Consider the following 22,187-nt stretch of genomic DNA (forward strand, 5'->3'; position numbering starts at 1 on the left):
TATAGGGTATTATAGGGTAGTATAGGGTAGTATAGGGTATTATAGGGCATTATAGGGTAGTATAGGGTATTTTGACAAAGTTCTCCATTAGAATGTGAATTCTGGACATACTGGATTCATAGTTATGCTGACTACCCAATAAACACCACATGTTGTACAAACAAGCATGCAAATATGCGGTACTTCATGCCATAACAACCATCCAATTAACCTAGCTCGCCCTCTAGTGGCTAGTGGCCTGGTTAGGGATGTTTAGTCACCCTGCTGTCAGAAATAAACAATGGAAAGAGGCAAATATAAAAGAGGAGAATGCTACTAAATAATATCATGATTGAATATCAATGTTATTCTGCCCTAATACTGTGACATTAGTATAAGTATGTCTGTGAGCTAACATACATGTTATGTTCATAATGGGCTAAGGGTTTTAGTGCGGGTCTGGCCTTGGTTTGTATCAATGTGGAGCCGCGCACAGTAATACACAGCTGTGTCTTCAGTCTGCAGACTTTGACCTGATAAAGTTACTATGTTGCTAGCAGGGTCTTTGGAAATTCTGAATTTGTTTTTCAGTGAATCTTTGAATCTAATCGTTACCCCACCCCAAATATGAGTCAACCATTCCGGTCTGTTCCCTGCAGGCCGTCGGATCCAAGCAGTTGTGTAGTTATCATTAGTCAAAGAGTACTCAGAGACCTTGCAGGAGGTTCTATGGCCATTGGCCCTTGCTGGATGAGCTCAAAACCACAGTGCACACCTGTGAAAAATGTTACAATTGATGAATATCCAAAGTAACTAGGCATTAGTAATTTGTTAGGCTTTTGAAAAAATATTCCTTAATTATTTATTAGTGTATTTCTTTCCCCCCAAATGGAGAGCGACTCACACGATGCAGCTTCCAATAGCAGCAGAGATGCAAGGAACATGGTTTGTGTTGACCTGAACTGGTGGAAGATGCTCTTCTCTACTCCAACTGAGTGAAGGACTTCTAGATACTCCTCCTCATATACAGAAAATAGCTTCTTTGCATAGAGGTGAAGGGGGTTGGTATATGAGGAACATGAAGAAAAAAACAGATTGTGTATGATTGTTATAAACTGCATCAACCTGTATCACTGACTGAAATTTGAGTGAACTTTGTACTCTCTCTTGGTTTCAATTATGTTATTACTATCAACACAATTATTATTGTCGTCAATGTTTTTTGAAATGTTACAGAATATAGTACTCTAAATGTTTGTGTCTCTCAAGGATCTATACTCGGCCCATTAAATATTTATATTTGGATTATAACCTGTGTATAACATGGTAAATATTAACCAATGTGTGTTGTTGATGCCATGAGTGGAACATATAATCCAAGGGCCAGATTCCCAGACACAGATGAAGCCTAATTAAGCCTAATCTGTGTCCCGCTAGAGACTTTCATACTAAGATCAGTGTGTTTTAGTACAGTGCTGCTGCCTCCTGTGTCACTGTGTCTCTTGAGCACAATAATAAACAGCGGAGTCTTCAGTGTTCTGAATGTTCATCTGGAGATACATCTGCTGCTTGCTGTTGTCTCTGGAGATGGTGAACTGACTGGGAGTAGTAAGTGCTGCCATCATCACTGCTGGTAATATCTGCAACCTACTCCAGTCCTTTCCCAGGAGCATTTCTGATCCAAGAATTCAAATTGTTGCCACCAAATCCAGCATATGTGCAGGTCAGTTTGTGTGATTCTCCAGGTTTTATAAGCTTCAGCTTATAGACTGAGTCAGACTGAGTCAGTGTCTGACCATGAACACCTGTGGAGATAAAGCAACATAGAGATAATACCTGGACTAAAAACCTCAAATAATAGCATGTTTACATAAAACCAAACTTAAAGTGTTCACCTGTCAAGCCTATAAATCAATAGAATATTTCATCATGAACAGTCAGAAGCTATGGTGTGTCCCTACTCTTCAGTCTAGTCAGAGCTTCAGTCCCTCTCCTTCACTCTGCAGTGAGTAGTGATGGAAAAGGTCAGAGTTTTGCATTGACTCCTCCTCACAAGGTGGTACGATCACACAGAGAGCATATGGAGATTCAGAGAACAGCTTCATGTGAACTGAAAAAGTTCATTTACATTTTAGTAAGGGGAAATGGATTACAGTATAATGCTACCTTACTATAAAAAAAACATTCAGTTCACCTTAACCTAGCTCACCCTCTAGTGGCTTAAAGAAGGAATTATTAGTTCATCTGCACTTTCCATACATAGCCAGAATACACCAAACAAACGAAGAGGGGAGCGTGATACTAATACTTTGAATAGATTTAATGGATGGAGTGTCATTGCTAAGGAATTGTAGTAATTTAGTAATTGTGTGTAACGTATACAGTGGGGAGAACAAGTATTTAATACACTGCCGATTTTGCAGGTTTTCCTACTTAAAGCATGTAGAGGTCTGTAATTTTTATAATAGGTACACTTCAACTGTGAGAGACGGAATCTAAAACAAAAATCCAGAAAATCATATTGTATGATTTTTAAGTAATTCATTTGCATTTTATTGCATGCAATAAGTATTTGATACATCAGAAAAGCAGAACTTAATATTTGGTATAGAAACCTTTGTTTGCAATTACAGAGATCATACGTTTCCTGTAGTTCTTGACCAGGTTTGCACACACTGCAGCAGGGATTAAGATGTGATTTTCTGGATTTTTGTTGAAGTGTACCTATGATAAAAATGACATACCTCTACATGCTTTGTAAGTAGGAAAACCTGCAACATCGGCAGTGTATCAAATACTTGTTCTCCCCACTGTATGTGTTTTAACTGATATGCAATTTTGTGTTGTAGTGTTTATACTCATATGAATGTCATAGAGTTTTTGTACAGGTTCGGTGTTGGTTTGTATCACCATGGTCGTCGAGCACAATAATACACAGCTGTGTCTTCAGTCTGCAGACTCTGTCCTGTTAAAGTCACTGTGCTGCTGGAAGTGTCTCTGGAGATACTGAACTTGTTTTTCAGCTTATCACTGTAGTATATGCCACCACTGCCACACATTTCTCCAACCCACTCCAGTGCTTTTCCTGCAGGCTGTCGTACCCAACCTGTACAGTAGCTGGTGCTGGTTACTGAATACCCAGAGACCTGACAGGAGAGGGTCAGAGGCTGTCCAGGCTGCAGGATCATAGAGCCTGGCTGTGTGAGCTCAGTCTGGCAGAACACACCTGTAAAACAAAACCAAACATTTTGTTAATTAAATTTCCAAAACTCTATTACTCCCTAGTACACCAATGTTGATGTATCAGTCCCCCAAAACTCACAGGATACAGCTGCCAGCACCAACAGCAGAGATGCAGGGAACATGGTTTGTGTTGAAGCTGAACTGATGGTAACTGCACTTCTGAACTCAGTGAAAGTGATCGAGATATTCCTCTTTGTACACGAGAGGAGAGTTGCTTTGCATAGAGTGAAAGAGTTATAAAAGGAGGAACTAAACAACTTGTATCATTGTGACATGTTATGCACAGAATCAGGATCAGAATGTAATGACGTGTCCTCCAAGGATAAATACTTGGTCCATTACTTTAAAAACAAAACACTCATATTATCATTTCATTGTATTATAACACCATGTAGAGTGAAATGTACAGGGGAATGATTTGATAATTACTTACTATGTAGACATATAATAATAGGACACCAGTATTTCTGGTCGGGAAAATACAATATGATTAAACGTGTTTCCTACTCATGGCTATGTGGTACAGGTTTGGGGCTTGTTTGTATCGCTGTGGTATTGAGAACAGTAATAGACAGCTCTTGTGTTCAGTCTGCCGACTATGTCATATTAAAGCCACTGTGCCTCTCAGTGTCTGGTCAAGCTGAACTTGTGTTGCTGTGAATCTTTGTAAGCTGTGCCTGCATCGTGATATATGTTCCCAGTTCACTTTGGTATAATGCCTTCAGGTTGCCGGATCCATGATACTCCATAGAGGTTGGTGCTATCAGTCAGAGAATACCCAGAGACCTAACAGGTGATTACCAAAGACTCTCCAGATTTTATAACAATTGAACTTGGCCTAAGACCACATTGTACACCTGTTAAGAAACAATCTCAAAATCTCAAAACTAGCGCTATTTTAATGCTATGTAAGCATTAATTACATACTATATTCCTTTAAACATGTTATAAGTCTGTTAAACACCCAAATACCGAGAGACAGGAGACCGCTGCCAAAAGAAGCAGCAGAGATGCAGGGAACATGGTTTGTGTTGAAGCTGAACTGGTGAGAGTTTATCTTCTTTACTCTCCAGGACTCAGAGAGATACCTGTATCTGATTCACACAGAGATACTGTTTTATAAAAGCCAGAGGGAGTGAGATGAAATAGTTAAGTTAGAAAGCTATGTGTAATTTGCATAAGAAGGTAAGTACAGTATGCAGGGATGAGAATGTCAGATAACCCTCTGTGAACCCTATTGACTTTTGATGCCTCACTTATAGGATGGAACTCTATAGAATGTTTCGAAAAACAGCCATAGAACAATTTTTAGCAATCCCAATATTTTACCCTTATCAAAAAAAAAATCAAATTGCATACTCATCAGTGTTAAAAATCAATTGCTAACGACCCTGTAAAAAAATCTGGTATGTGTTTATCATTAACGGCCAGATGAGAGGTGGGGAGCGTGTTGTTTACCTACAATCAAGTTGATTTGATAATTTCCATCGAGATTGGTGTCATATAGATCTTCAAACAATGCCTATATATCTATATTCAATATTGTACTAATTCTGTTTGCTGAAATGTGACATTTTGTTTCATGCAAATAAGCTCATCAAATTGAAAGACATATAAATAAATGGTTTTAGCTGCTAGAGATTGTTTGTTTTCACTGAATGATTGAAGAAATTATTGATCCTGTTGGGAGTTATTTGCCATTGTCAACTGATTATTAAAGGCTATAAAGTTTTCAGTTGAAGGTTTATAAGGATATTTGTACAGTTATCTTGAAAAGATGTCATGTAAATTGTATGTTTTTCAAGTAATCATGTATATTATGGTTATAATTAAGAGTATGATGTGTCTCCTCTGTAGTGTTGGTGGGCCAGGGGATTGATGTTAAATTATTATTACTATTATTAGTATTGGATAGAAAACACTTTGAAGTTTCTAAAACTGTTTGAATGATGTATGTGAGTATAACAGAACTCATATGGCAGGCAAAATCCAGAGAAAATCCAAACAGGAAGTGGGATATCTGAGGTTGGTCGATTTTTCAACTCACCGCATATTCAAATCCCAGTAAGATATGGATCTGTTTGCACTTCCTATGCCTTCCACTAGATGTCAAGAGTCTATAGCACGTTGAATGAAGCCTCTACTGTGCTGTAGGGCCGGATGGGAGCTGTTTCAGTCAGTGGTCTGGCAGAGTGCCAGTTCGGGTCACACGCATTCCACATGATATCGCCTTGCATTCCATTACTTCTGTAGACACAAAGGAATTCTTTGGTTGGAACGTTATTGAATATTTATGATAACAACATCCTGAAGATTGATTCTCTACTTAGTTTGACAAGTTTATTCGACCTGTAAAATAACTTTTTGACGTTTTCGTCCGACGTTCGCCTGGACCCGCGCGTGCTAGCAAAAGTAGCTACTTGGACATAATTAATGGACATTATCGAACAAAACAACTTTGCGATGGAACGCAAGCTACCTCTCATGTGAATGCGCCTGACCAGGTCGTGGCTCTCTGGCAGACCTCTGACTCAATCCCCTCTCATTCTCCCCCACTTCACAGTAGAAGCCTCAAACATGGTTCTAAAGACTTGACATTTAGTGGAAGCCTTAGGAAGTGCAATGTGACCCCATGTCCACTGTATCTTGGATAAGCAAAGAGTTGAAAAACTACAGACCTCAGATTTCCCACTTCCTGGTTGTATTTTTTTTCGGGTTTTTGCCTGCCATATGAGTTCTGTTATACTCACAGACATCATTGAAACAGGTTTAGAAAATTCATAGTGTTTTCTATCCAAATCTAATAATATGCATATATTAGCATCTGGGACAGAGTAGGAGGCAGTTCACTCTGGGCACACTATTCATCCAAAAGTGAAAATGCTGCCCCCTATCCTGCCCCCTATTAAACCATTCATAATAACGCTGACTAAACAACAACTATTAAAAGTTAACTTGTTGACGCACCCCATCCCGGTAGCGGGATAATTGTCATCAGCAACGCTGAATAGCATAGTGCGACAGTCAAATAATATTACTAAAAAATATTCATATTCATGAAATCACAAGTGCAATATTGCAAAACACAGCTTAGCCTTTTGTTAATCCACCTGTCGTCTCAGATTTTGAAATGATGCTTTACATCGAAAGCAATCCAAGCATTTGTAAGTTTATCGAACGCATGACAAAACATTAAGTACACTTATTATCAGGTAGCTTGGTCACGAAAATCAGAAAAGCAATCAAATTAATCGTTTACCTTTGATCTTCGGATGTTTTCACTCACAAGACTCCCAGTTACACAAAAATGTTCCATTTGTTCCATAAAGATCATTTTCATAACGCGACAAACAAACGGAGGTATTTTGGTTATGTTCAGAAATCCACAGGAAAGAGCGGTCACCACAACGCAGACGAAAATTCAAAATAATATCCATAATGTCCACAGAAACATGTCAACATTTTTTATAATCAATCCTCATGTTGTTTTTAAAATATATATTCGATAATATATCAACCCGGGAAGGTAGGTTTTTCAAAAGGACCGGGAGAAAGAATGGCTGCTTTACTCTGTTATGCAAAACTCACTCTGAGAGCCCCCACCTAACCACTTACACAATGGGATCTCTCTCGCTCATTTTTCAAAATAAAAGCTTGAAATTATGTCTAAAGACTGTGGACACCTTAGGGAAGCCATAGAAAAAGGAATCTGGTTGATATCCCTTTAAATGGAGGATAGGCATGCATAGGAACAGAGAGGATTTAAAATAAGAGGCACTTCCTGATTGGATTTTCCTCAGGTTTTCGCCTGCAATATCAGTTCTATTATACTCACAGACAATATTTTGACAGTTTTGGAAACTTTAGAGTTTTCTCTATCTCTATCTATCCTGACAATTATATGCATGTTCTAGTTTCTGGGGCTGAGAAATAGGCAGTTTCAAATGGGTACGTTTTTTAGCCAAAAACAATAATACTGCCCCCTACACGCAAACGGTTAAACCATTCACAATGATGCTGACTAAATAACACTATTAAAGGTTAACCACCATTGTTGTGGAGGGTGTTAATTTGACCTGTTCAGTGTTGATGTGTTCATACAGAAGCAAAGGGTTTTTTGTACGATGTAATATCACTGTGGCCCCCATATAGTCACAGTGATACACACCATAACAAAATCCTCCCACCAGTACCACACACCTGCTCTATGAGGATAGCAACAGATTCAGATGGTTGTGGTTAGGTGATCATACAAATATATATTAATTCTTCAAATATTAAAACATATTTTAACAATCAGTTAACTGTTTTGTAAAGTAGTATATGTTATAACATTACATTATTCTTTAGAATTACAAAATGTTACCTAAATCTTGCAGGTACAATGCTTTATAATTGTTACAAACATGTACATTATGAGCCTTTCTTATGGTAAGGTTTATAATGTATTAATTTCAACTCACTCAAAATAATAGCCATTTAGTCAGCATTAGTGTGAATTGTTTAACCTTTATTAATAGTTGTTATTTAGTCAGCATCATTATCAATGGTTGGGAGCTTGGCCCCTCCTGGGATAAATATACTGTATAATATATTGAGTTTTGTACAGGTCTGCTGCTGGTTTGTATCACTGTGGTGGAAAGCACAGCTGTGTCTTCAGCCTGCAGACAAAAATATAAACGCAACATGTAAAGTGTGAGTCCCATGTTTTATGAGTTGAAATAAAAGATAACAGAAATGTTCCATACGCACAAAAAAATGTATGCAAATGTTTTTACTTCCCTGTTAGTGAGCATTTCTCCTTTGCCAAGATAATCCATCCACCTGATTTGTGTGGCATATCGAGAACCTAATTAAACGGCATGATCATTACACAGGTGCACCTTGTGCTGGGAACAATAAAAGACCACTCTAAAATGTGCAGTTTTGTCACACAACACAATGACACAGATGTCTCAAGTTTTGAGGGAATGTGCAATTGGCATGCTGACTGCATGAATGCCCATCAGAGCTGTTACCAGATAAATTCATGTTCATTTCTCTACCATAAACCCGCATCCCATGTCAATTTAGAGAACTTGGCAGTACGTCCAACCGGCCTCACAACCGCAGACCACGTGTTTGGCGTTGTGTGGGTGAGCGGTTTGTTGATGTCAACATTGTGAACAGAGTGCCCCATGGTGGCGTGGGGTTTTGATATGGGCAGGCATAAACTACGGACAACGAACACATTCGTTTTATCGCTGAAAATGTTTGTGCACAGAGATACCCTGACAAGATCCTGAGGCACATTGTTGTGCCATTCATCCGCCTCAAGTTTCAGCATGATAATGCGCAGCCCCATGTCTCAAGGATCTGTACACATGTCCTGGTAGCAGAAAATGTCCCATTTCTTCCATGGCCTGCATACTCAGACATGTCACCCAATGAGCACGTTTGGGATGCTCTGGATCGACGTGTACGACAGCATGTTCCAGTTCCAGCCTCCTCTAATTCAGTTACTTCATTTGACTGATTTACTTATATGAAATGTATCTCAGTAAAATCTTTGCATGTTGTTTTAATATTTTTGTTCAGTAGATGAGACTGATAGACTTTCGCTGTTAACTAAAAAGACTAATGGGCCAAGTATATACTGTAATATACGGTAAACAATGAGCAGAACAGAACCAATTATTGTTCTACTTAACATGTAACTGTGAAACTAGTGATGTATTTACTGTACTTCTCCTTTAATCCTAAATATTTGACATCTATGCAAATACATTTCCCTCTCTGTATATAAAGGAGCCTCTCTTTCACTCAGTTGGAGGAAATAAGTATTGTTCCCATCAGCTCAGATTCCTCACAAACTCTGTTCCCTGCATCTCTGCTGCTGCTAGCTGCCTCCTGTGAGTTCCTTCAAGGGATTAGGAGTTTGAAAGCAAAACATGCTATGTTTTGAATGAATATTAGTGTATATTTTGATTTGCCTCCCCAGGTGTGTGCGGCATTGTTGACCCGGAACTCACCCAGCCAAGCTCAATGGTTGTAAAACCTGGAGAATCTTTGAGCATGTTACGGTTCTCTTGTGGTGAAGGAGAGTCGGACCAAAATGCAGCGTGTAGATTGCGATCCATGTTTATTCAATAAACGTAACACGAATCTAAATACAAACACTATAAAACAAATAACGTAACGAAAACCGAAACAGCCTATACTTGCGTAAACTAACACAGAGACAGGACCAAATACACTAAGGACAATCACCCATGACACACTCAAAGAATATGGCTGCCTAAATATGGTTCCCAATCAGAGACAACAATAAACACCTGCCTCTGATTGAGAACCACTTCAGACAGCCATAGACTTAACTAGAACACCCCACTAAGCTACAATCCCAATACATACACACCACATACAAAAACCCATGCCACACCCTGGCCTTACCAAATAAATGAAGATAAACACAAAATACTTCGACCAGGGCGTGACAGAACCCCCCTAAGGTGCGGACTCCCGAACGCACCTCAAAACAATAGGGAGGGTCTGGGTGGGCGTCTGTCCATGGTGGCGGCTCCGGCGCGGGACGTGGACCCCACTCAATCAATGTCTTAGTCCCCTCTCCTCGCGTCCCTGGATAGTCCACCCTCGCCGCCGACCATGGCCTAGTAGTCCTCACCCAGAACCCCACTGGACTGAGGGGCAGCTCGGGACTGAGGCAGCTTGGGACTGAGGGGAAGCTCAGGAGTGAGAGGAAGCTCAGGAGTGAGAGGAAGCTCAGGCAGGTTGATGGATCTACCAGATCCTGGCTGGCTGGTGGTTTCGGCAGATCCTGGCCGACTGGCAGATCCTGGCCGACTGGCAGATCCTGGCCGACTGGCGGATCTGGAAGAGTCTGGCCGACTGGCGGATCTGGAAGAGTCTGGCCGACTGGCGGATCTGGAAGAGTCTGGCCGACTGGCGGATCTGGAAGAGTCTGGCCGACTGGCGGATCTGGAAGAGTGGCCGACTGGCGGATCTGGCCGACTGGCGGATCTGGAAGAGTCTGGCCGACTGGCGGATCTGGAATCTGGAAATAGTCTGGCCGACTGGCGGATCTGGAAGAGTCTGGCCGACTGGCGGATCTGGAAGAGTCTGGCTGACTGGCGGATCTGGAAGAGTCTGGCTGACTGGCGGATCTGGAAGAGTCTCCACTGGCGGATCTGGAAGAGTCTGGCGACTGGCGGATCTGGAAGAGTCTGGCCGACTGGCGGATCTGGAAGAGTCTGGCCGACTGGAAGAGTCTGGCTGACTGGCGGATCTGGAAGAGTCTGGCTGACTGGCGGCTCTGGCTGCTCCATATAGGCTGACAGCTCTGGCGTCTCCGTGCAGACTGGCAGCTCCTTGAAGACTGGCAGCTCCTTGCAGACTGGCAGCTCCTTGCAGACTGGCAGCTCCTTGCAGACTGGCAGCTCCTTGCAGACTGACAGATCCTTGCAGACTGACAGATCCTTGCAGACTGACAGCTCCTTGCAGACTGACAGATCCTTGCAGACTGACAGCTCTGGCTGCTCCATGCAGACTGACAGCTCTGGCTGCTCCATGCAGACTGACAGTTCTGGCTGCTCCATGCAGACTGACAGCTCTGGCTGCTCCATGCAGACTGACAGCTCTGGCTGCTCCATGCAGACTGACAGCTCTGGCTGCTCCATGCAGACTGACAGCTCTGGCTGCTCCATGCAGACTGACAGCTCTGGCTGCTCCATGCAGACTGACATCTCTGGCTGCTCCATGCAGACTGACATCTCTGGCTGCTCCATGCAGACTGACAGCTCTGGCTGCTTCATGCAGACTGACATCTCTGGCTGCTTCATGCAGACTGGCAGCTCTGGCTGCGCTGAACAGGCAGGAGACTCCAGCAGCGCTGTAGAGGAGGAAGGCTCTAGCTGCGCTGAACAGGCGGGAGACTCTGGCTGCGCTGGAGATGAGGAAAGCTCTGACAGCACTAGATAGGCGGGAGACTCCGGCAGCGCTGTAGAGGCGAGGCGCACTGTAGGCCTGATGCGTGGTGCTGGCACTGGTGGTACTGGACCGAGGACACGCACAGGAAGCCTGGTGCGGGGAGCTGCTACCGGAGGGCTGGAGTGTAGAGGTGGCACAGGATGGGCTAGACTGTGAAGGCGTACTGGAGATCTTGAGAGCAGTGCTGGCACAGGACGTGCAAGGCTAGGGATGTGCACAGGAGGCCTGGTGCGTGAGGCTGGCACCAACTTCACCAGCCGACTAACACACACCTCAGGACGAGTATGGAGCGCTAACCCAGGTGCCATCAAATCCCCGACACGTTCCGTCGGGCGAATTCCATGCAAAAAGCACCAACACAGCAACTCCCTCATTTCTCTCTCCTCCAATTTCCCCATTAACTCCTTCACAGTCTCTGTTTCGCTCACCTCCAACACCGGCTCTGGTTCTGGTCTCCTCCTTGGCTCCTCACGATAAACAGGGAGAGTTGGCTCAGGTCTGACTCCTGACTCTGCCACACTCTCCCTGAGCCCCCCCCCAAGAAATTTTTGGGGCTGATTCTCAGGCTTCCTTCCGAGTCGCCATGCTGCCGCCTCATACCGGCGCCTCTCTGCTTTCTCCGCCTCCAGTTCTTCTTTGGGGCGGCGATATTCTCCAGGCTGAGCCCAGGGTCCTTCTCCGTTTAGGATTTCCTCCCATGTCCAGAAATCCTTAGAGCGCATCTCCTCTTTGGGCTGCTCCTGCCTGTTGACACGCTGCTTGGTCCGTTGGTGGTGGGTGATTCTGTTACGGTTTTCTAGGTGTGAAGGAGAGTCGGACCAAAATGCAGCGTGTAGATTGCGATCCATGTTTATTCAATAAACGTAACACGAATCTAAATACAAACACTATAAAACAAATAACGTAACGAAAACCGAAACAGCCTATACTTGCGTAAACTAACACAGAGACAGGACCAAATACACTAAGGACAATCACCCATGACACACTCAAAGAATATGGCTGCCTAAATATGGTTCCCAATCAGAGACAACAATAAACACCTGCCTCTGATTGAGAACCACTTCAGACAGCCATAGACTTAACTAGAACACCCCACTAAGCTACAATCCCAATACATACACACCACATACAAAAAACCATGCCACACCCTGGCCTGACCAAATAAATGAAGATAAACACAAAATACTTCGACCAGGGCGTGACAGAGCATCACCTGTAAGGTCTCTGGGTATTCTATCAGTGATGATAGCTATACCACAGACTGGATTAGACATCCTGTAGATAAAGCTATGGAATGGATCGGTGACTCAGATGGAAACTGCAAGGATTCCTTGAAAAGCAGGTTCAGCATTTCCAAAGATGATTCCAACAACATAGTCACTTTAGAAGGGCAGAGAATTCTAACTGAAGACACAGCTGTGTATTACTGTGTCAGATATAATGACACACAGTGGTGTGAAGCAAAGCATGACCTGTACAAAAACAACAAAGATGTGTCACATGAATCCATTGTTCCCTCAGGTCATATTGTCATAGTCAAAATAGACACATCCTGGGAATTTGAGATAAACTGTCTGAAAAGCGTTTTACAGTACATAACGAAAATAATTAATAAATGTTTCTGCAATCATATTTTAGAATGAATATCAGACATGTACATGTAAATTCACAGTTGTTTAATGTTTATAATAAGTTTAAAAGCAGATTTTTACATTTAGTGAAAGTTTTTTTTTGTTATTTTAGTGATAGAAATGATGAACATCCAAATGCACTAAAAGGGCTGGACGCCTGGTATTCAACAGACAGGTTAAACCATTCATAATGATGCTGACTAAATAACAGCTATTAAAGATTAAACTATTCATAATGATGCTGACTAAATAACAGCTATTAAAGATTCAACCATTCATAATGATGCTGACTAAATAACAGCTATTAAAGATTAAACCATTCGTAATGATGCTGACTAAATAACAGCTATTAAAGATTCAACCATTCGTAATGATGCTGACTAAATAACAGCTATTAAAGATTAAACCATTCGTAATGATGCTGACTAAATAACAGCTATTAAAGGTTAAGCCATTCATAATGATGCTGACTAAATAACAGTGATTAAAGGTTAAACCATTCATAATGATGCTGTCACGTTCATTATAACGAGGAGACCAAAGCACAGCATGATTAGAATACATTTTTCTTTTAATGAACACTTAAGCCACCTTAAAATCAGTATTACAAATGACCTTAAATTCATTATCCAAATGGCCCTCCCATGAGGCTGATCAGACCACAAAGGAAAGCCATGATAGAGGTCAAAAGTCATACCACCCTTTCACAGTAATGTTTCTTACTATATTCGACAAATTAAAGAAAAACCATCAAACATATTCTACATGTTGTATCCCAGGTTCCCAGAACATTCCTTTATCTAAAATTCCATATCTGTGTGTAGCCCTTTAATCCTTTGTTGACACTTTTCTTTTTTGATTGTTCCTCTGAGGGCATAATTTCTTTTAAGCGTCCAGATTAGACTCCCGCTCCTTGAAAGCAGCAGCTCTAGCCTTTAGCTCGATACAGATGTTGCTTGTAATCCATGGCTTCTGGTTGGGATATGTACGTACAGTCACTGTGGGGACGAGGTCATCTATGCACTTATTGATGAAGCCGATGACTGAGGTGGTGTATTCCTCAATGCCATTGGATGAATCCGGAACAGATTCCAGTCTGTGCTCGCAAAACAGTCCTGTAGTGTAGCATCCGCATCATCTGACCACTTCTGTATTGAGCATGTCACTGGTACATCCTGCTTAGTTTTTGCTTGTAAGCAGTAATCAGGAGGATAGAATTGTGGTCAGATTTGCCAAATGGAGGGTGGGGGAGAGCTTTGTATGCATCTCTGTGTGTGGAGTGAAGGTGGTCTAGGATTTCTTCCCCCTGGTTGCACATGTGACATGCTGGTTAAAATTAGGTAAAACTGATTTAAGTTTGCCTGCATTAAAGTCCCCTGCCACTAGGAGCGCCACTTCTGGGTGAGCATTTTCTTCTTTGCTTACGGCCTTATGGAGTTGTTTGAGAGCGGTCAAAGTGCCAGCTTCGCTTTGGGATGGGAAAGAGACGGCTACGAATAATGCAGATGAGAACAGTGTCAAAGTAACAAACGTTTATTACTAGTACAGGGAAAAGCAAAATGACAGATCAAGGCAGGCAAAGGCCAGTAATCCAGATTAGAGGTAGATCGATTAATCGGAATGGCCAATAAATTAGGAGCGATTTCAAGTTTTCATAACAATCGGTGTATTTTTGGACACCAATTTGGCCGATTTAAAAAAAAAAAGTATATATTTTTTTTGTTACACCTTTAATTAGGCAAGTTAGTTAACGCTCCAATACCTGATAATGCAACCTCTAACTGGAGCGAGTGCTCCTGGTCAAACTTCAAAACCGAGTGGTCAGGGCTCTTAGCGTTGCGAACATTTGATGCCTTAAAAGCTGTGCTTGCAAGCTCTCTGAGTTGTAAGATAGGCAAGCCAACGTGGGCGGCGGGGCCGAAGTAGGTAATGAAGGTAGGATACATGTTCGACAGGAACATTTGTTTAAATGGTAACAGGTCTTCCATGCCTGTTTCAGTGAGTAGGCCAAAGTAGGCTGAAAGAATCAAATCAAAATCAAATCAAATGTATTCATATAGCCCTTCGTACATCAGCTGATATCTCAAAGTGCTGTACAGAAACCCAGCCTAAAACCCCAAACAGCAAGCAATGCAGGTGTAGAAGCACGGTGGCTAGGAAAAACTCCCTAGAAAGGCCAAAACCTAGGAAGAAACCTAGAGAGGAACCAGGCTATGTGGGGTGGCCAGTCCTCTTCTGGCTGTGCCGGGTGGAGATTATAACAGAACATGGCCAAGATGTTCAAATGTTCATAAATGACCAGCATGGTCGTATAATAATAAGGCAGAACAGTTGAAACTGGAGCAGCAGCACGGCCAGGTGGACTGGGGACAGCAAGGAGTCATCATGTCAGGTAGTCCTGGGGCATGGTCCTAGGGCTCAGGTCCTCCGAGAGAGAGAAAGAGAGAGAGAGAGAGAGGGAAAGAGAGAATTAGAGAACGCGCACTTAGATTCACACAGGACACCGAATAGGACAGGAGAGGTACTCCAGATATAACAAACTGACCCTAGCCCCCCGACACATTAACTACTGCAGCATAAATACTGGAGGCTGAGACAGGAGGGGTCAGGAGACACTGTGGCCCCATCCGAGGACACCCCCAGACAGGGCCAAACAGGAAGGATATAACGAAGCCTATGATAGTAAGCTTGTGGGTGTTCGTTCCGAGCTTGTTTGACCGTGTTAACCAGTGACCTATCGTGTTTGTGAGTTGCAGAACCACTGAATTCTAATTTAAAAGTTTAGGGTAGTCAGTTAGCATGTGTTGCTGTTGTAGGCGAATGAACCTTGTCACGTGTCTATTCGACGTTCGCTTCAATAGGTAAACCCTTTCAGAACCCGTAGCGTTCGGGTAGCCATCCAACGCGTCCTCTATGTCAGCTAGGAACGTCTCAGTATCATTTGGCTGACCTGGAACGGGGTCAAAGGTGGGAAAAATCTTGACAAGTTTGCCAAGGTATTCCGCGTCAAGCGGGCGGAGAGGGTTGGCTTCATCCTGTGGGGAAAGTGGGGCCGAAAGGCCAAGAGGAGAAGCCAAGCTCTGGCTTTGTTGGCCAAGAGGCGCCATATTACTCAGTGCCGAATGGCCAAGAGGAGAAGACTGAGGGACACATGATGGAGGCAATGTCTGAAACCTATCGTTTTCACTCCTTTCAGTACCGGGCTCCGGTAGCTTGGAGGATAGTCACGATGTAGAGCGTGACCATTCTGGACTTCCTCCAGATGGTACCTAAGGGTGGTATTCTGCTGCATTGCAGAGTCCACTTGAGTGCTTACAGTACTGATTTTGGACACGTGAGTGTCGCACTTGCTCCTTTCGGTCTCAAACTTATCTGTCATGGTTTGCAGATAGAGGTCTTGAGTACGGAGCGAGAGATTCAGTGAGGAGATTTCTTCCGCTTGCTTAGAAATCAAGATTTCCATCTTCATCATGCGAGTTCTCACATCATTCATTTGGTCAGTGACTTCAATGAGTTCTGCTTATTTGTCATCCAACTTAGTCATTGTGTTCATCAATTGATTTTCTTTGGTCTGCAGAATTTTGAGTAGAACCGTGTTACTCTAAGTAACATTCAACAAAACTGCCTGCATGATATCAAATTGCGCTCTCCTGTTTGTAGATAACTCAACAGATGTATCTAGTTTGGAGTGGACAACATCATATGTAGTTCAGGCTAAGTCGAGTTGTTCCTGGAGACCACGATTTTGTTGAAGAGTTTGTGCTCGTTCATCGTCATAAGTATTTGAAATTACATTTAATTGTTCAGATTTCAAATGCAGTTCCTCGACGAGCAGAATGTTTTAATTGCCTGCTTTTGACAATAGTTGCTCAGTTCTCTCCACCTGTCCCCTCATGTTAGCCATGTCTGGCACGTGCTTGGACCAATGCCACATTTTTATGGTGATACATCAGTGCAAAAGTGGGGAGAACCGTCACAAAGCCTGTGTTTGATGGTTGATTTTGGAGAGAGTTCGCAATTCCGGCTGTTTTTTCGCTTAATGGCAAAATTAAGGTTGGTATCGCTGCTGAGGCCAGAGATCAATCAAATCAAATCAAATCCAAATCAAATTTTAGTTGTGCAGACCTCACTACCCTCAGCCTTACGGTTGTGGGCGGAGCAGTTGCCGTACCAGGCGGTGATACAGCCCGACAGGATGCTCTTGATTGTGCATCTGTAGAAGTTTGTGTGCTTTAGGTGACAAGCCGAATTTCTTCAGCCTTCTGAGGTTGAAGAGGCGCTGCTGCGCCTTCTTCACGATGCTGTCTGTGTGGGGGGACCAATTCAGGTTGTCTGTGATGTGTACGCCGAGGAACTTAACTTACTACCCTCTCCACTACTGTTCCATTGATGTGGATAGGGGGGTGTTCCCTCTGCTGTTTCCTGAAGTCCACAATCATCTCCTTAGTTTTGTTGATGTTGAGTGTGAGGTTATTTTCCTGACACCACACTCCGAGGGCCCTCACCTCCTCCCTGTAGGCCGTCTCGTTGTTGTTGGTAATCAAGCCTACCACTGTTGTGTCGTCCGCAAACTTGATGATTGAGTTGGAGGCGTGCGTGGCCACGCAGTCGTGGGTGAACAGGGAGTACAGGAGAGGGCTCAGAACGCACCCTTGTGGGGCCCCAGTGTTGAGGATCAGCAGGGTGGAAATGTTGTTGCCTACCCTCACCACCTGGGGGCGGCCCGTCAGGAAGTCCAGTACCCAGTTGCACAGGGCGGGGTCAAGACCCAGGGTCTTGAGCTTGATGACGAGCTTGGAGGGCACTATGGTGTTAAATGCCGAGCTGTAGTCGATGAACAGCATTCTCACATAGGTATTCCTCTTGTCCAGATGGGTTAGGGCAGTGTGCAGTGTGGTTGAGATTGCATCGTCTGTGGACCTATTTGGGCAGTAAGCAAATTGGAGTGGGTCTAGGGTGTCAGGTAGGGTGGAGGTGATATGGTCCTTGACTAGTCTCTCAAAGCACTTCATGATGACGGAAGTGAGTGCTACGGGGCGGTAGTCGTTTAGCTCAGTTACCTTAGCTTTCTTGGGAACAGGAACAATGGTGGCCCTCTTGAAGCATGTGGGAACAACAGACTGGGATAGGGATTGATTGAATATGTCCGTAAACACACCAGCCAGCTGGTCTGCGCATGCTCTGAGGGCGCGGCTGGGGATGCCGTCTGGGCCTGCAGCCTTGCGAGTGTTGACACGTTTAAATGTTTTCCTCACGTCGGCTGCAGTGAAGGAGAGTCTGCATGTTTTAGTTGCGGGCCTTCTCAGTGGCACTGTATTGTCCTCAAAGCGGGCAAAAAAGTTATTTAGTCTGCCTGGGAGCAAGACATCCTGGTCCGCGACGGGGCTGGTTTTCTTTTTGTAATCCGTGATTGACTGTAGACCCTGCCAATCATTTTATGGGTGGAGGTTCACTAATTAGTGGAGGAGTGGTGACCCCCCCCCCTTCGATAGCTTGCACATTATTAGAACTACCCTCAGCCTTACGGTTGTGGGCGGAGCAGTTGCCATACCAGGTGGTGATACATTTAGAGGAAAGATGTTTGTTTTTTTCAAAGTTTGGGTTTGGAATTCATTGGAGGCTGCAAAGACAAGAGTAATCTATTTATAGATGTTGACGAACCATCAGTACCGTACCAGTCATGTGGAAGTTGGACGTGAATGAATTTGCAAAAGCAAATTGAATTAATTCATCAACGCCAATGATTAATCCTACCTGGGTAGGCTATCTGGGTATTAAACTTTAATTAACCTGAGATGTTGCTTCATCCAGGTTAATATGAGAAGTTTAAAAGTGTCTCATTTGATTGGAAGAACATTAAGGTATGTTCAACTATTTTCACTTATTAAATTGAATGAGACAATAATCCATACAATCTCCATTGATTAGATATCATAAGTGTAAACAGTAGATCAAATGTTGGGAACATTCAACACTGGTGCACTTCTCCTTATAAGGCCGAAACCACATGGGATTCCCGCTTGGCGGGGCTTCTGTCAGTACTGGATTACTGAATGGTTTTTGCAAAAACCAAATTTTACTGATTGATCAATTGAATGATACATCAGCCTGTATAGGTTATTTGGGAATTAAACTTTAATTAACCTGAGAAGTTTCTTCATCTAGGTTAGTTTGGAAAAAGTACAATGTCTTATTTAGAAAACTCATCAATTTGGATATTATTTAAAATATCTATTTCAGAATGTAAATTGCCAGATTTACACTTATTAGTTCAATTGGATAAGACATTGATATCCGTCTGGATATCAAAAGTAATGACTTGAGTGTGACCTGAATAATTCTTCATTAACGAATATCCTGGTCAGCGGTCAATGATTTCACACGCTGAATTCAAATGGAACTACCTGGGGTGGGACTTCCGTTCCGCAAGGCGGAGGAATTTCAATGTAGCACAAGAAAACAAAATAGCTATTTTCCCTTGTTTGCTTTAGCATGCAAGCTAAACCCTCCTTTGTGCCTGTAAATGCAGCACATAGGATTCCCTTGGCAAGGGAAAGGTTTTACTTATAACGTATTATGTTCAAACCCTTTTCTGCGATTTTTGACGATGTTTTATCCGGAACACGCGGTAAACAGCGAAGTGCACCTTGGTCTACTTGCGAGAGAGACAGAGATATATTGCTGGTCAAGCTTATATCTCCTGAATTTCATTCGGCTGGCTCTTTGTCCTCGCTCGAGAAATTAATAATGACAGAGCCTACCCGCGTCTGAAACGCGCCAGGCAGAAATAGCCCTGCGTTTGGCCAAACGCTCTATTTCTCAGATTTCTAGAATTAGCTTTTTCGGCTCTCATACAGAAATGTATTCGCTTATGTTACCCACTGACTACGTCAGCGAACAACACGGAGGCTGGGAATCTTCAGCACACACACACACAATAATGTTTGTCTTTAACACTCCAAAAATGTGTAAAATAACTTGGTATTTTATGTAACATGTTTTTACATTTTCTACAGGCTGAATCAAAGTGAAAGCGTCATTCTATTTTAGATTCATATTAAGGGGCTCCAATGTTGTGCCTTTGGCTATGCCGGATTAAGTGATACGACATGCTATTCTATAAAATAATTTCTCCGTAATTAATATTACCTGATTGAGCTAATCATGTAAATGTAATTAACTAGAAAGTATGGCAACACAAAATAATATTTATAGAGCTGTTATCTTCCAAATAAACTATTAAAGACCTAGTAATATTTTACATCAATAGCAGTCAATATTAATCATCATCTTAATTCAGTCTCATCTGAATGTTGTAAATTCTTGGTTATCTGCATGAACCCTGGCTAACAAGTTGAATCAGCAATACAAAATTGGGTTTAATTATTTATTTACTAAATACCTAACTAATCACACATAATTACACATACACATAATTAAATCATAACTTGATTAAAAATTACGCCATAAAGGAAAACGTCCCTAGCGGGCGGAACAGATGTGACAGCTTGTTACACAAAAGAAAAGGGGCTGGGTTGGAGTGAAAGAGCGGGAAGACTGAGGAACAAAGGGCGAAGCTGTGCTATCGTAAATACAGTATCTTATGCATTCTAAATTACCGTCCATTTGGAAAAGGAAAATGCAATAAATATTTACTCTGAGCTGCGCTTCGGTAGGTTGGTGGTAGATGGAAGGCCGTGTTGCCCAACCAAGTCCTTTGAAGAATGTCTCTGGTTGTCAATTGGATACGTTGTAGTAACGTCGTTGTGTGATAGACTGGATACTCTGTCTGTTCCTTCCTAACCCTCGTTTGCATCTGCTGTTGCTAACTTAACGGCTAGGAGGTATCACTTCTGTAGTGAATAAGAGCTCAAAGTTCATGCCATTCTCAACCAAAGCTCACGCTGATGTTAGCTTCGTTCTGCAGTTATTATCTGAACCATTCTGACATCGGACCGTTGTCCTCGGTACAGGAGGTTATATTGTCATCAAGGTTTTATATAGGAAGGGAGAGGAGGGCGTGTTTGAAAAGTTTTATAGCCCATGTCCCTTCACAGGGGCGGGCCACTGATTGAGCAGAGCCCTATTTTATGAAAACCCAAATCTCACATTTTAGAAGCTAAAATCACATTTCATCCCATCATGAATAATTTAATATTCAAACATTTAAATTGAACAACAATTCCATGTGAATCCGATAACTCTGATGTGTAGACTTTCCATTGTAGAGTTTATGTCATCTTATCATTGATGAGAATGTCTCAGATGACAACCGAGCTGACATCATATTCATTAAGTACCACCGCATATGTTCAATTGGTCGGATTACCAGAATATAGTTCATTTTCTCCCCACCTTCTGATGTTCCCAGAATCTCTATGTTAACCAAGGGTTTTGCAAATGTAACATCAGCAGGGTAGAGAGAGGAAAAAGGGGGGAAGAGGTATTTATGACTGTCATAAACCTACCCCCAGGCCAATGTCATGACACCCCTCACGACCCTGGTAAATATTAGGCCACACAACATTCCCGTGTCCCCTCAATATGGAGAACCACCCTCAGAACATTAAACATCCAATAAAGGCCCTTTGGAACAATGGTTTCCCTCAGCCACAATGGTGGTCATGACGATAGATGGAATATGAAAATGTACGTCATTTTTGTTTTGTTATTAAAGGTTAATAGATGACATTATTATCAAAACATTGTAACGTGAAGAGTTTTCCAAGTATATGTTTGATATTTATACATAGTACGCTGTGTGGAAAATGTCCAAATCAAAGAGAATGTTTTGGTAAAGATGAAATGTGAAGTTTTGTCTAAAATTGGATTTGAGTAAAATCTAGACCTTGCTCTTAACTTGGTACGCCCAGAGAATTGCCCTAAAGGCGATTACGCCCACTTCTGACCTGAGGGTATAAAACCTGTGAGTGAAGAATTAACAGATAAGACTAAGTGGCCCAAGCTGCAGGTCTAATAAAGTCAACGAACTCAAAACGCAACACAAGTTTGAAGACAAAGACATATTTTTCTACCCAAGCTATGGATGAGTAGCTGTGTCTAAGCGGGTGAATTCAAGTCGAACCACCTAGCCTCTACTCCCCATCAAATGGTGGTATCTACACTGTTTCATTCCTACGCTGTGAGCTCTGAGCTACAGAGCTGTCTGTCCTCAGAAGAGCCTTTCCAGAGCAAGGGCAAGGGAACAGAACCCTAAGCCAAAAGGACACTGATATCGTGAGGACAACCAGAGAATTGCACCGGAGAAGTGCGTCATTGAGCAGCCTGAACAGTCCACGCGGAGGATCCACGGAGACCTTCCCCACATAATTACATCATTATATT

The 22,187-nt window shown here is 42.6% G+C and overlaps 1 long non-coding RNA gene and 1 gene segment (V, D, J or C); both read right to left on the reverse strand.

Annotated features, from left to right (window-relative positions):
• Nucleotides 1-561: 561 nt before the first annotated feature.
• On the reverse strand, nucleotides 562-2,410 carry LOC121845610. Its single transcript, XR_006082653.1, has 3 exons — nucleotides 1,875-2,410; nucleotides 884-1,784; nucleotides 562-754 (listed from the first exon to the last, which is right to left on the reverse strand). It is a non-coding gene; the product is annotated as an uncharacterized LOC121845610 (long non-coding RNA).
• A 325-nt stretch (nucleotides 2,411-2,735) lies between these two features.
• Nucleotides 2,736-3,344, reverse strand: LOC121845607. The segment is given in 2 exon segments: nucleotides 2,736-3,205; nucleotides 3,302-3,344. Coding segments are annotated over 2 exon segments (363 nt in total).
• Nucleotides 3,345-22,187: the final 18,843 nt, after the last annotated feature.

Source organism: Oncorhynchus tshawytscha, unplaced genomic scaffold (genome assembly GCF_018296145.1).
Source record: "Oncorhynchus tshawytscha isolate Ot180627B unplaced genomic scaffold, Otsh_v2.0 Un_contig_27_pilon_pilon, whole genome shotgun sequence".
In the NCBI taxonomy this organism is placed as follows: Eukaryota; Metazoa; Chordata; class Actinopteri; order Salmoniformes; family Salmonidae; genus Oncorhynchus; species Oncorhynchus tshawytscha.